Source organism: Onychostoma macrolepis, chromosome 10 (genome assembly GCF_012432095.1).
Source record: "Onychostoma macrolepis isolate SWU-2019 chromosome 10, ASM1243209v1, whole genome shotgun sequence".
Taxonomy (NCBI): Eukaryota; Metazoa; Chordata; class Actinopteri; order Cypriniformes; family Cyprinidae; genus Onychostoma; species Onychostoma macrolepis.
This window is the reverse complement of record NC_081164.1, coordinates 15,786,346-15,801,480: the sequence shown is the minus strand read 5'-3', so window position 1 is coordinate 15,801,480 and position 15,135 is coordinate 15,786,346. Positions and strand designations below refer to the sequence as shown.

The 15,135-nt window shown below is 37.7% G+C and overlaps 1 protein-coding gene and 1 long non-coding RNA gene across 2 annotated transcripts in view; one reads left to right on the top strand and one right to left on the bottom strand.

Annotated features, from left to right (window-relative positions):
• The window catches only part of LOC131547977 (uncharacterized), a 200,075-nt gene extending 185,155 nt beyond the window's left edge, over nt 1–14,920 (bottom strand). Inside the window, exon 1 of the long non-coding RNA XR_009273071.1 lies at nt 14,570–14,920. This is a non-coding gene — a long non-coding RNA (uncharacterized LOC131547977). The remainder of the gene's footprint in view (nt 1–14,569) is intronic.
• Nucleotides 1–15,135, top strand: part of atp6v1b2 (ATPase H+ transporting V1 subunit B2) — a 40,400-nt gene that overhangs the window by 1,041 nt on the left and 24,224 nt on the right. The window contains exons 2-6 of the mRNA XM_058788789.1: nt 4,613–4,668; nt 5,021–5,119; nt 5,207–5,300; nt 5,384–5,461; nt 5,571–5,710. Coding sequence (XP_058644772.1) covers nt 4,613–4,668; nt 5,021–5,119; nt 5,207–5,300; nt 5,384–5,461; nt 5,571–5,710 — 467 coding nt within the window. The remainder of the gene's footprint in view (nt 1–4,612; nt 4,669–5,020; nt 5,120–5,206; nt 5,301–5,383; nt 5,462–5,570; nt 5,711–15,135) is intronic.

Sequence of the window (15,135 nt, the reverse complement as noted above, 5' to 3'; positions counted from 1 at the left end):
TTTAGTATACTGATCGTTATATTTATACTGATCGTTCTTTGCTCACACAAAGCGACCGTTGCAAATCATTTGAACTTTGTGTCAGCATGTCATAAATAGAATGAGGCACCTGTTTACTGTTGTGTCATGTGTAGGGCTTTTGGGATTCGTCGGTTTTATTCGACTATTTGATTTTTTAACATCCTCGACTTCATTTTGCTCGCGTCGACTAACCGGCAAAATACCGGAAGTGGCGCATTTCACGGATGAGAATCCATAAAACACATTATTAGACTGTTTTCTACCCATTTAAAATCATAATTAAGCATAATCTTGAATTCACAAAAGCTATGATTTAATTAAATAATTATATGCGATGCAGTTCTAATTAGGGATGTGCGGGTCTAGTCGACTAAACGGTACAGCTCCTGCTAGTGGACACTGAAATCAATAGTCGATTACACGAGAGAGAAAAAAAATTACCATAATTTTAACGTTACATTTAAAACATTTTAACAACAAGCTAAAATCAAACTTTTGAAAAATAATAAATATCAAAATATTTGAATATATAAATATTTTTAAAAGTGTATCTGTGCGGAAACTACATTTTTACCTCAGACCTCGCATGCGTTTTTTTCATGTCAGTTGCGGCGAGCTCAAAATGACCACGCGAAGAACCAGCAAGGTGTGGGATTATTTTGAATTAGAAGGAAACGGAAAAGTTTTGTGTAAACTGTGTAATGTCAAATTGGCTTACAATAACTCTACTGGAGCGATGCGTAATCATATTCAATACAGGCACGTATGCGTTAGCTTGGAGGCTAGCCAAAGCCAGCAAATGTCATTCATGTCATACACTACAACCCGCCGCTGCGGTCCGCGATCCCATCCGCGCCGTCTATTCCTCTAAGACCCACTTCGGTGGTGGTACGGGATTTCCAGGCTCTTTTCTCTTCCTTATTTTCTGTTTAACGACCGCCTAAAATTAAATGATGATAACGTGAGGCAAGCATACGGCATAATCGTGACCTATTTTTAGCAGATTTCATTGAGGGATTTGACAGTGTGATGCAAAGATTAAGTATTTCAAGTGTAGGCTGTTATACACGCAGTTTTTTTTTTTCTTTTGCCATTTTTTGGGGGTTTCTAGCTTTTAAACTAGACGACTAGTCGGATACAAAACTTCCATTTAAACGGCAGTCAAATTAGTAGTAGCGCACATCCCTAGTTCTAATACAGTATATGCGCTTTAATTATTTACATGCGTGTAGGTTAAGTACGTGCGTCACACAGCGGCTCCGTTCACAGTAGTTCCACAGGAACTGTTATCATTTACATGTGTGGAGCGGCTCAAACTCCATCTCTGCATGTTGTTGTGAGTTTGGGTTTATTATAATTTTCATCTGGGAACGCAACGTGCGCCATTTCATCAGATTTGTAAAGTAAATCATTTATAAATCTACGCAAACACAGGAGAATACATCTCGGTTTCAAAATAAAAGCTCAAACCCTCACTCTGAGTTTACACGTTTAGATGTCCACATATTCATTTAATTACAGTGGCTATAGTATTTCTGTCCTAAGAAAATGGCCAAATATTAAAGATTAAGTGGACATTTGAATTAAATGGTGCTTGGTCAATATTAAACAAGATCGCACAGTAATATGTAAAAAGATCGCCAGGCTGTTGGCACCCCCTGCAGGCCTTTTTTGTAATGTGTACATTAGCTCTATTGTTTATAATATGTTATGTATTTTAATAGTTTTGTTCAATAAAACCATATGATTTCTTGCTTTTGATACTTTATTTGAACTAATTATCATTGCTATATGTATTTTAAGTAATTTTAAAAGCTATTGTTCATTTACATCTATTTTTATTACCACAAAATAAAAAAATAAAAAAATAAAAATATATATATATAATAATTATAGGGCCCTATGAAATCAGTTTTATTTCCAAATTAATTTTTTTTTCCATTTTAATTGTTCTATACTTCTTTTAATCAAAAAGCCTGTCTAATTAATTGAGTTTTACAGTTTTATCTTTACCAAATTCTGTTTTCCTTTATTTTCTGGATTCCATTTAAATTTTAATAACCAAAAGCATCTCCAATTAATTGATTTTATTTAAAAAATAAGTTTTTAAATAAAACTTATTTTTTAAACTTTTTTAGAAATACTGCACATTTACATTTTTCTCCTAAATAAATTCTGGTAAATAATATTTCTGGTAAATACTCCTTTAAAAAAGTGTTTTTTGATTGTAATTGTATTATTAGTAGACTAGAACACGTGGATATGTTGTCATTCTTATGCTATAATACTGAACTTTGATTTCAGTGATTTGGACTGAGATGGATACTTGCTTCTTGCACTCTATGTTGCACTTTACTTTTGCTTTAAAAAAGGATTTCATAGAAATTTGGATTTCATTTGATTTAATAAAGTATAGTTTAATAAAATTATACTTTACAAAACAAAAAATGTATAGCCTGAATGCACTGTAAGTCGCTTTGGATAAAAGCGTCTGCTAAATGCATAAATGTAAATGCATAAATGTAAATGCATAAATGTAAATGCATAAATGTAAATGCATAAATGTAAAATAAAATTGTTGTTTTTTTTGTGGGAAATTAATCGTTTAGATTAATCGATAAATTAGTTGATAGATTAATCAAAATAAAAATAGTCGTTAGTGGCAGCCCTAGTGTCGTGCCGTGCCGTGCTGTGCCACGTCTGTAGACAGCATCACTGATTATAATGGGTTCAGTATTTTGTCCGGTGTAGACACTGTGAGAGCCACGCAGATGCATGTGAACACTGAATTCTGTTCACTTCTGCCTCTGTTTGTGTGAAATTGTCAAAATGCATGTCTCTGTGAGTATCCTTGTAAGTTGCATATGGCTTAGGTGAAGGTAAACAATTGAAAGAAAATGGATATGTAACAGTATATTGGTTCACAGCAGTTTAATGAGGCTTTCTGTGCCACGAATGTTAATCAAACAACAAAACACAGAGAAAAATCACTTTTGTAGCTTTAACACAGATTTATTAGATTCAGTTTATACAGTGAAGACTGCAGTGTTATTTTACATTTGATTATTCAATTTCTGTGCCTGAATACTGTTAAAAAAATGTAAAGCACTATTTATTTCATTTGTATCTTTGTTCTATTATATTATCTATACTTGTAATTTGTTTATTTTCTATGCTGATTTACTCACCTACAAAATCACCCCCTTCATTGATTTTTTTTTTCCAAATATCTTTGTTCTATTATATTTATCTGTACTTGTAATTTGTTTATTTTCTATGCTGATTTACTCACCTACAAAATCACCCCATTCATTGATGATTATTATTATTATTTTCATATCACAATATATATCTCAGAAAAACAAAATAGTCCCAAGTTATTTCACTCTGCGGCCTTCTTGAAACACCTCTCAGCCAGCTATTTAAGTCATACAGGTACAGATCTTTGAATGGGAAACAAATTCTCCAAATATGTTCACCTCCAAATATGTAATATTAAAATAAAATTTCATGTTTGAAATCACCAATCAAATCTGACAACAATTGCCTTTATTGTTAAATTATTGTTAATAGTGTTGTCAAAAGTACCGACCACAATACCATTCAGTGCTGAATGCAACAGTGGTGATTGGTCATTGTGTTCAATTGCTCAACAGATACGTCTGTGATTGGCTGCTCAACAGTGCTCAAATGTTCGTGGGAAATGGTATTGCTGTCGGAACTTTTGGCAACACTAATTGTTAAAAAAAGCTTATAACACATAGAACACTGACAGTTTTGTAACTGTAGCTTCTAATAGCAGCTGCCATGACAAGATGACTTACCAATTAACGATTGGCTCTTTTATTTATAAGGTGGGACTATTCTACCATATTGTGCATTGCACTTTCACCCATTCATAAGTAATATGAGTGCTCCGTCTTTATATATCTACGGTCTCTGGTATTGATATCTATTCTAAATAATAGTTGCTAGTGAGTAGAATCCTGGTTACTAATTGAATGTTGTTGTTTTACTAGAAATAAAAATAAGTACTAGTAACAAAAAATCCAGATTAGTTTTAAGGAATAATGTTAAATTGGCTTGCCATAGAGGGCAGCATCATTAGATGCATTGATGACATCACAACATGTAAGGATCTTTAACAGATTTGATATTTAAACTGGTTAATTCTCATATATGGAGTCTTTTTAGTTGGGAAAAAAAATAGGCTAATTTCTTGAGCAAATAGATAAATACAATTTTATGAATAACACATTTCTAAGGCATCATGACCTATTCTTTTCTGATTATGAGCATCTCTGTTATTTCTTTCTTTTAGGATTTATGTTTTTGTATATTATGACATGCTCATTCTTTTTCTTTATTTTTTTTTAAGACACTTTGACCATAACGTGATGTCATATTTTATCAGGTGATATGTGCTTTATTTTTTACTGTATTTATTTTTCTTAATGCAGTGCTTAGCTTACTGATCTTTTTTCATGTAGTTAAAGAAAAAAAAAAAAAAAACTTGTGTAACTTAGTTGTGTTTGTAATTTGATTTAGACCGCAAAAATACTCTTGACATTGATGTTTATTGTATGTACAGCGTATAAAACCGTTGCTGGTGTTAATGGACCCCTGGTGATTTTGGATCATGTGAAGGTATTGGATTTCTATATTATTTATTACCGTTGTTACATGTCTGATTTTTATTGTGTTTTAGAAACATAATGCATCCTAATGTGGCATCACAGCTGTCTGCTTGCTTATTGAGTATAAAATAAAAACCAAAATAAAATATTTTCATGTAAATGGTAATGACAACTTGGCCACGTCTACTCAGTTACCCATCTAGTTACAGCATCTACAGATAGACCATTACTGAGATGTTCATTATTGTCTATTGTCTGTAACCATGCATTCAGAAGCAAAGGCAATCATCTCATTTGTTTGTTTGACTACACTAAAGTTCTTGACGTAATGTTAACTGGTTGTTTAGTAACATGTGGTTCAGTTCCCTAGGTTTGCTGAGATTGTTCATCTCACTCTGCCTGATGGCACCAAGAGGAGCGGACAAGTGCTGGAGGTCATAGGCTCCAAAGCTGTGGTCCAGGTCTGGGAGCGAGACCTTCTGAAATACCTACATTTTATTTATTTTTTCCTCCATTGTGGAAATTTGATTATCTCATTTCATTTTTAGGTGTTTGAGGGAACATCTGGTATCGATGCCAAAAAAACCACATGTGAATTTACAGGAGACATTTTGCGCATGCCTGTGTCTGAGGATATGCTGGGTAAGAAGAAAAAAGGAGACATACTGAAGCCATGTGATATTTTTTTATCATGTGTACTTGCTAAAACTAGAAGTCTGTTACAGGTCGGGTCTTCAACGGCTCAGGAAAGCCAATTGATCGAGGACCTATGGTGTTGGCGGAGGACTACTTAGACATTAATGGTACATTTCAATGAGGCCACATAATTTATTACGCTCAGAAATAGTCATCAGTGGCATTTTTGAGTATTGATGATATGTGTACCATCCAATTTCCTCCCGTTTCCTGTAGGTCAGCCGATTAATCCTCAGTGTCGTATTTATCCTGAGGAAATGATCCAGACTGGCATCTCTGCCATTGATGGAATGAACAGTATTGCAAGAGGCCAAAAAATTCCCATTTTTTCTGCAGCTGGTCTACCCCACAATGAGGTGAGACTGTTGTGTTTTTTTTAAATGTTTTTTAAATGTTTCATGTTCTTCTGTTTTTCATCTTAAATGTAAAGAGGTAGTAATATATATATATATATATATATATATATATATATATATATATATATATATATTAGGGGTGTCAACGTTAACATTTTTTTTACGCAAATTAATCGCTTGATAAGGTTTGACCCCAACTTCTTCCCATCATCGCAGCGCGGAAGGTCATCTATCATTGTGTGATGAGGGTACAGTGAACCAGTGTTGCCAGGGTAGTGGCACAAGTGGGCTATTTTGAAAATACAGTCGTGGGAAAAAATTACAGAGCCGTGGGTTGCGTTTTTTTGGGCTACTTTTATAATGTACCGCGGCCGCCCAAAGTGTAATTAGACAAATAAAAATTAAAATAGATCTTTTTACTAATGTGTATTATACTTGGAATGTATCCCTGACAACTTAAGAACGGAGAGGCGGTTGTAACATCACAAACAACGTGAGTTTCAGCCAGAGCATACATGTTAAGGCTTTTACCAAAGACTATAGAATACCCAAGACATGTCACTCGTATAGTTTTGAATGGAGAAAAATGCAACGCTCAATATGGCTGCTCAATCGCAGGAAGCCCCGCCTTCTGAATGAAAGAGCCAATCACTTAATCAGCAAAGTCAACGCGTCACTGCAGCTGCAGTTAGAAGTCCCGGTTGCTATAGAAATGGTCAACGTTTTGAGACGTGCGCTTAGAACTGCGCATGCGCGCTGGCTGATCTAGCCTGAAAAATAAGCTTTTTATAACGCTATTTGAGCAAAAGAAACAACATTTATGATACAGTTGTCGTCAGATTTCTTTGGTGATTTCAAGTATGAAATTTAATTGTAAGCTTAGTGAACAGTTTTGGAGAATTTGATGTTCCCCCATTCAAAGAGATAGGAGCTGCATTTGGATGCCTGAGAGGTGTTTCAAAGATGGCCGCCGAGTGACATGACTTGTCTTAAAGAGACTTTGCTTTTACACAGCAGAAATAAACTTGACAACAGCCACTATAGATTATATAAGATAATGAACACACGATTACGATGAATGTGTACGTCTGAAATGCTAATTTGTGCAGCGATATAAAAGGCTATAAATAGCATATTTTAACAACAGTAAACGACCAAATTCCACATGTGATCGCAAAAGGAAGTTATTACAAACACTCGATGGTGGTTTGAAGTGAGTTCTGAGGAATAAATAAATTGTCTTATGAAGCATGATGCTAATGTTAGCTTTAATGCACCTGCAGAACAGGTCCAATTCTTCTTCATAATGCATTTTGTCATAATACTTCATGTAAGGTCGCAAGAAATGTTTTGTTGTATTTATTTAGAAAAACTTTTGATAATAGTTGGGTAAATGCATCCTGGGATTGAAGCGATGTGGCTTGGTAAACGTTTTATTGCCAGTTTAAAGGCTGATAATGGCTGAATAAAAACAAAATAATAATGATAAAAGAATAATAAGGATTATGTCTCATACCTGGCGGAAGTGTGAAAGGTTCTGTTTCCTTAAACTAGTTTGTCATGCATTTGTTTTCAACACATTTACAGGTAAATCCTAGTATTTTAAATTTTCGATTAATCACAGTCCATGACTGTGATTAACGCGATAAAAATTTTTTAAAGGGGTGGTTGATTGCAATTTCACTTTTTTAACGTTAGTTAGTGTGTAATGTTGCTGTTTGAGCATAAACAATATCTGCAAAGTTGCAGTGCTGAAAGTTCAATGCAAACAGAGATATTGTCTTTTAAAATTCTGGAAGTTTAATGCCTACAAGAACGGCTGGTAAGGGACTACAACGAACTACTTCCCGGGTCTGATACGTCACGGACCAGATAAACCCCGCCCTCGGGAACATGTAAGGAAGGGGGCGAGGCCATGCAGTGCTGCTTTAGAGAAGAGGAAGAGAAAACTAGGGGTGCACGTAAAAATCTATTCATATATGAATCGCGATTCTGTCTTCTAATGATTCTAATCGATTCACAAGTTTCAAAATTAATGTTCTAAAACAGCCGTTCTTAATACTGTTCCCCGCGTCGCCCTGCTCTGCATCTCTCTCTCTCTCTCTCATTCAGATCGTCAAATCAGCTCCAACAAACTGTTCCAATTATACGTTTTCACATAGCTATGAGAAGCGTTATACATGGACGCGTGTGCGGTTGCCGTACTGTATTAAAGCTTTAATCAGAATAAAACCGTATATTATTATTATTATTATTATTTTTTTTTTTTTTTTATTATTATGCAAACAAACATACTATTTACAGGTAACAAATCAAATACAAAATAACCAAGGTCAACAAAACATACATGACAGCCAACATGATTTGTGTGAGTGAGTGTGTGTGTATATATGTCAAATGATTATTCGCATCCAAAATAAAAGTTTTTGTTTACATGCGTGTATACTGTGTGTATACATTTATAATATTACTTTATAATTATACTTTGTTTCAAATGTATAATTACACTTTTTCAAATTGTTGAATTTATTGTTTCAAATAAATTCTGTTATTTTGAACTTACTATTAATCAAAGAATACTGAAAAAAATATTACAGTTTCCACAAAATTTGACGGTAAATATTTGACGTGACATATTTTCCGAGGCATGCTCTCTGTCCGCTGGTGGGAGTGTGCTCACCTGGGTAGGGTAGGGCTGGGCAGTATATCGAGTAGGGATGCAATAATACCATTTTTTCTGATCCAGAAAATTCTGAGTATCGGCTGATTTCGATCCGATACCAGTGCAGTTTTTTTTTAGTCAATGTAGAATTTCTATACTTCTCTGTGTTGACCTGATCGTCACTCTTTCATGTGTTAAACACAATCTACTAAACATAGACAACTTCATTTTAATGAAAAATAACAAATGAAAATATATATACTCACAAACTATGACAAAAATAATATTCTAAACTAGGTTAGTGGATAATTTAGCAGCAAAAGTTATTCTAGAAAAATCATGAGTGCACAATTTTATAAAATCTAAACATTTAGTGAAATAACATTTAGTGGGGAACAAATAAAAGGCCATTACTCCATTACTCAGGGTTTCTGCGGGGTCTTAAAAAGTCTTAAATTTAGTTGTATCAAATTTAAGGCCTTAAAAAGTCTTAAAATGTACAAGAAAGTCTTATGATTTCAAGAGGTCTAAAATTTGGGGATGGAAAGACCAGAATTGCGATATGGCTGAATGTGACGATTAAAATTCAAAAGGCTATGATTTCATTAAATAAACATGAGTGCTGTTCAAAGTTCAAAGTCCGGAGCTGTGCTGCTTTGTGTTCTGCCTTTACCTGGAAAACCGACATATTACTGGCAAAAGCGACACCTGCTGGCAGAGAATGAATGATTCCGTTAACATAGGTTAAACTAGTGTGTGCAGTGTACGCATTTAGAGTGCCTTCTTTCATTGCAAGATTCAGTGTATTAAATGCATAGAATTATCACATAATTTAAGATATGGGGGCAGAAAATGTATAGCTATATTTATTAGAGGTCGACCGATTCATCGGTTTTGCCGATTATTCGGCACCGATAGTTGATTGCCACAACTATCGGTTATCGGCAAAAATCCATGCCGATAGTTTTCCGGTTTGCAACCGTTGCCGGAATGGCTGAGAAGGGTCCGCTGGTATTATACAGTACGAGAGCGGCCTCTAGAGGCGGAAATCACTGACCGCACGTGTTGTTTATTTTGACACTTGACACTGCGCGCTGCACAGAGAGGGAAACTCCAGACGCGCATTTAAATGCAGCCCACAGAAAAGCCTGCTACGGAACAGAGCGCCATTCACATAGTTTTCTATTAAATTACATTATATTTGTCCCAAATCGTTGCTTTTCGCAATGCAAGGGTGAATAAATAATTGGTGTTTGAATAGTACAGCGTTTTCTTTACTCAAACACTATGTCAGTAAAGGATAATGTTTTGTGTGTTTGAAGAGTGGAGAAGAATTAGTTATTTGCTGTCTATATACGTTTTAAATATCCTGTGCATTATGTGCATAAGCGCTTAATTTGAGATTTTGGCCAAGTGTATTAAACAACAAGAAAAACTAAGCGCCCATATAGCTACAATCACCTGTAAAGTTGATGAAAGCATAATGCACTTAATGCACTTATGCACTGCATAACAGTTACAGCCGTTCTAACGACAGACAAAACACTCCATCTCCGTCATTCTCTGGTCAAAAACATTATTAACTCCATTTGAGCTTGATTTTCATATAATGTTAAATGCAAGCGTCTGATACAATACCAACGCTAACGACGCAGTGTTGTTAAATTATTTAATTTTTGCACCCCAAAAAGTCTATATATTTGGCAGATGTAAAGCATACATGTGTATGTTTTTTGTGTTAGTCCATTTTTATTTTATTTTATTATTATTATAACAGCTCAGGGATGTTCAAGGAGCAACATGTTTGTGCACTTTCTAAAGATTTTAGTTCTGTTTTTGAATAAAGGGTTGGAAATGAATGCTTTTTTTTTTTTTTTTAATCCGATTCATCGATTAATCGGAAAAATAATCGACAGATTAATCGATTATTAAAATAATCGTTAGTTGCAGCCCTAATAGCTATGAGAAGCGTTATACATGGACGCGTGTGCGGTTGCCGTACTGTATTAAAGCTTTAATCAGAATAAAACCGTATATTATTATTATTATTATTATTTATTTTTTTTTATTATTATGCAAACAAACATACTATTTACAGGTAACAAATCAAATACAAAATAACCAAGGTCAACAAAACATACATGACAGCCAACATGATTTGTGTGAGTGAGTGTGTGTGTATATATGTCAAATGATTATTCGCATCCAAAATAAAAGTTTTTGTTTACATGCGTGTATACTGTGTGTATACATTTATAATATTACTTTATAATTATACTTTGTTTCAAATGTATAATTACACTTTTTCAAATTGTTGAATTTATTGTTTCAAATAAATTCTGTTATTTTGAACTTACTATTAATCAAAGAATACTGAAAAAATATTACAGTTTCCACAAAATTTGACGGTAAATATTTGGCGTGACATATTTTCCGAGGCATGCTCTCTGTCCGCTGGTGGGAGTGTGCTCACCTGGGTAGGGTAGGGCTGGGCAGTATATCGAGTAGGGATGCAATAATACCATTTTTTCTGATCCAGAAAATTCTGAGTATCGGCTGATTTCGATCCGATACCAGTGCAGTTTTTTTTTAGTCAATGTAGAATTTCTATACTTCTCTGTGTTGACCTGATCGTCACTCTTTCATGTGTTAAACACAATCTACTAAACATAGACAACTTCATTTTAATGAAAAATAACAAATGAAAATATATATACTCACAAACTATGACAAAAATAATATTCTAAACTAGGTTAGTGGATAATTTAGCAGCAAAGTTATTCTAGAAAAATCATGAGTGCACAATTTTATAAAATCTAAACATTTAGTGAAATAACATTTAGTGGGGAACAAATAAAAGGCCATTACTCCATTACTCAGGGTTTCTGCGGGGTCTTAAAAAGTCTTAAATTTAGTTGTATCAAATTTAAGGCCTTAAAAGTCTTAAAATGTACAAGAAAGTCTTATGATTTCAAGAGGTCTAAAATTTGGGCATGGAAAGACCAGAATTGCGATATGGCTGAATGTGACGATTAAAATTCAAAAGGCTATGATTTCATTAAATAAACATGAGTGCTGTTCAAAGTTCAAAGTCCGAGCTGTGCTGCTTTGTGTTCTGCCTTTACCTGGAAAACCGACATATTACTGGCAAAAGCGACACCTGCTGGCAGAGAATGAATGATTCCGTTAACATAGGTTAAACTAGTGTGTGCAGTGTACGCATTTAGAGTGCCTTCTTTCATTGCAAGATTCAGTGTATTAAATGCATAGAATTATCACATAATTTAAGATATGGGGGCAGAAAATGTATAGCTATATTTATTAGAGGTCGACGATTCATCGGTTTTGCCGATTATTCGGCACCGATAGTTGATTGCCACAACTATCGGTTATCGGCAAAATCCATGCCGATAGTTTTCCGGTTTGCAACCGTTGCGGAATGGCTGAGAAGGGTCCGCTGGCATTATACAGTACGAGGCGGCCTCTAGAGGCGGAAATCACTGACCGCACGTGTTGTTTATTTTGACACTTGACACTGCGCGCTGCACAGAGGGAAACTCCAGGCAGCGCATTTAAATGCAGCCACAGAAAAGCCTGCTACGGAACAGAGCGCCATTCACATAGTTTTCTATTAACATTCCCAAGATGGCGGCGCGAGTACATCGCGAGGCTCTGGGTCTCTCCAGATTTTGCGATTTTGCGGTATTTTTCTTACTCATCTCGGGCCTGTTCGTGCAGAACAGCTGTGCCTTTACATCGTACACCCGTTGTGAGCTTTTGGATATCGGTTTGCGAATTTCCGACACTTTTATGGACAATCTTGACTCCTTCCTGAGATCGCTAGGACACCGAGGCTATGCACCCTACCGGCCGGGCGGAAGTGCTCGCAGGCGGCGTCGAGATCGTAAACAAAGGCGGGGGAAGCGCGGAGGACTAAGAGCTAAGCTAAGGCTAACACCACACCGGCTCTCTTTACCCAGCATTTTCCTTGCCAATGTACGGTCGCTAGTGAACAAAATGGAGGAGATTCGACTCAGCATCACACACAGCAAGAAACTTTTGAACTGTAACGTCCTAATCTTCACGGAAACCTGGTTAAACAGCGGAATACGGACACCGCTATTGAGCTAGCGGACGCCACACACTCGGGCGGATAGAACATTAGATGGCTCCGGTAAGACCAGAGGTGGTGGATTGTGCATTTACATTAACAAAGCTTGGTGCACAAACTCTGCTATTGTTGGGAGTCATTGTTCAGCTAACCTTGAGTTTCTCATGGTTAAATGTAGACCGTTTATCTACCGCGGAGTTCACTTCCACCATTATAACTGCAGCCTATATTCCCCGGATGCTGATGCCAAGCTTGCTATGAAAGAACTTCACGCAGCCATCAGTAAACAACAGACTGATCACCGAAGCGGCTTTTATTGTTGCAGGTGACTTTAATCACTCAAACTTAAAGTCAGTGCTACCCAAGTTTCACCAGCATGTTTCCTGTCACACCAGAGGAAACAAAACCTTAGACCATGTTTACACAAACATGGCTGGAGCTTACGTTGCGACACCCCTCCCCACCTGGGACAGTCAGATCACCTTTCTTTGTTCCTCACCCCAAATATGCACCCCTCATCAACCGTGTGAAGCCATCAGTGAAGACCATCAAGGTGTGGCCTGCGGGGCAGATTCCACACTCCAGGAAAGGTTTCTACACACAGACTGGAGTATGTTTGCTTCTCAAGCCACCAGTGGCGCTCACACAGACATTGACTCTTACACCTCCTCTGTATTGGATCATATCAATATCACCATTGACAGTGTTACAACCCAGAAACAGATCACCACATATCCAAATCAGAAGCCTTGGATGAACAAGGAAGTGCGACTCCTGTTGAAGTCACGCAACACTGCCTTCAGATCAGGAGATGCACAAGCCTACAGCACATCCAGAGCAAACCTGAAGAGGGGCATCAAAAGGCCAAGCACTGCTACAAGCTAAAGATAGAGGGACACTTTTCCAACTCTGACCCTCGACGCATGTGGCAGGGCATTCAGGCCATCAGTGACTACAAACCCACCCACTCCACCCCCGCAGCCACTGATGTCAACTTCCTGAACGAGCTAAATTACTTTTATGCTCGCTTTGAAAGAGACAACAGAGAAACTGCCACCAAGCTCAATCCCTCAGCTGACCACCCACCAATCATACTCTCCTCCACAGATGTCTGCAAGACACTGAGCCGGATCAGCGTGCACAAGGCTGCTGGACCAGACAACATCCCTGGTCGTGTTCTCAGGGCATGTGCGGAGCAGCTTGCTGGGGTTTTACAGACATTTTCAATCTGTCTCTTGCCCAAGCAGCCGTACCAACATGCTTTAAATGCACTTCCATTGTGCCAGTGCCAAAACACTCTAGTCCGAGGTGCCCTAATGACTACCGCCCTGTAGCACTCACACCCATCGTCATGAAGTGCTTTGAGCGGCTGGTCCTGGAACACCTAAAAGACTCTCTACCATCCACATTGGACTCACACCAGTTTGCCTACCGTAGCAATAGGAGCACAGAGGATGCAGTTTCCATGGCACTGCACTCTGTGCTCACTCACCTGGACAATAAGAACACTTATGCACGTATGCTGTTTGTTGACTTCAGCTCAGCATTCAACACTGTCATCCCAACCAAGTTAATAGCCAAACTTGGAGACCTGGGCATCAATACCTCAATGTGTAACTGGATTTTGGACTTCCTGACCAACAGACCCCAGAATGTTCGATCAGGATTCACCTGCTCCACATCCATCACACTTAACACTGGTGTACCACAGGGCTGTGTGCTAAGCCCGTTTCTCTACTCCCTCTTCACCTCCGACTGCAAGCCTGTGTATGGATCTAATTCCATCGTCAAGTTTGCAGACGACACCACGGTGATTGGCCTCATCAGTAACAACGATGAGACTGCCTACAGGGAGGAGATCCAGCACCTGGCCACATGGTGCACTGAAAATAACCTGCTCCTCAACACCACCAAAACGAAGGAGCTCATCGTGGACTTCAGGAAGGAGTCAAGAGGCACACACGACACCATCCACATCAATGGAATGGCTGTTGAGCGTGTCTCCAGTTTCAAGTTCCTGGGGATCCACATCTCGGCGGACATGTTGTGGAAAACCAACACCTCCAGCCTGGTCAAGAAGGCTCACCAGCGCCTCTTCTTTCTGAGGACACTGAGGAAGAATCAGCTCTCCTCGGCTATCCTGGTGAACTTCTATCGCTGCGCAATAGAAAGCATCCTGACCAACTGTGTCACAGTATGGTATGGGAGCTGCTCTGTTGCGGAGCGCAAGGCACTGCAGCGGGTGGTGAAAACTGCCCAGCGCATCACAGGGACTCCACTACCTGCCATCGAACACATCCAGAGGAAACGCTGTCTGCATCGAGCTCGCAGCATCCTTAAGGACTCCTCTCACCCAGCCCACAGACTGTTTTCTCTCCTGCCCTCCGGCAGGCGTTTCAGGTGCCTCCGGACCAGGACCAGCAGATTAAAGAACAGTTTCTTCCCAGAGCTGTCTCTTTACTGAACTCTAACCCCGTTGATCCACTTCCTCATATATTATTAACTCTTCTCTCCTACCTCACATCTGCCTTATTTGCACTACTGACTGAATGTAAATTTTATTACAGTAACAACTGTTTACTTTTGTATCTTGCACTACCATACCTAAATTGGACTATACTCATTTGCACTGCCGACTGTTGTTTACATTAT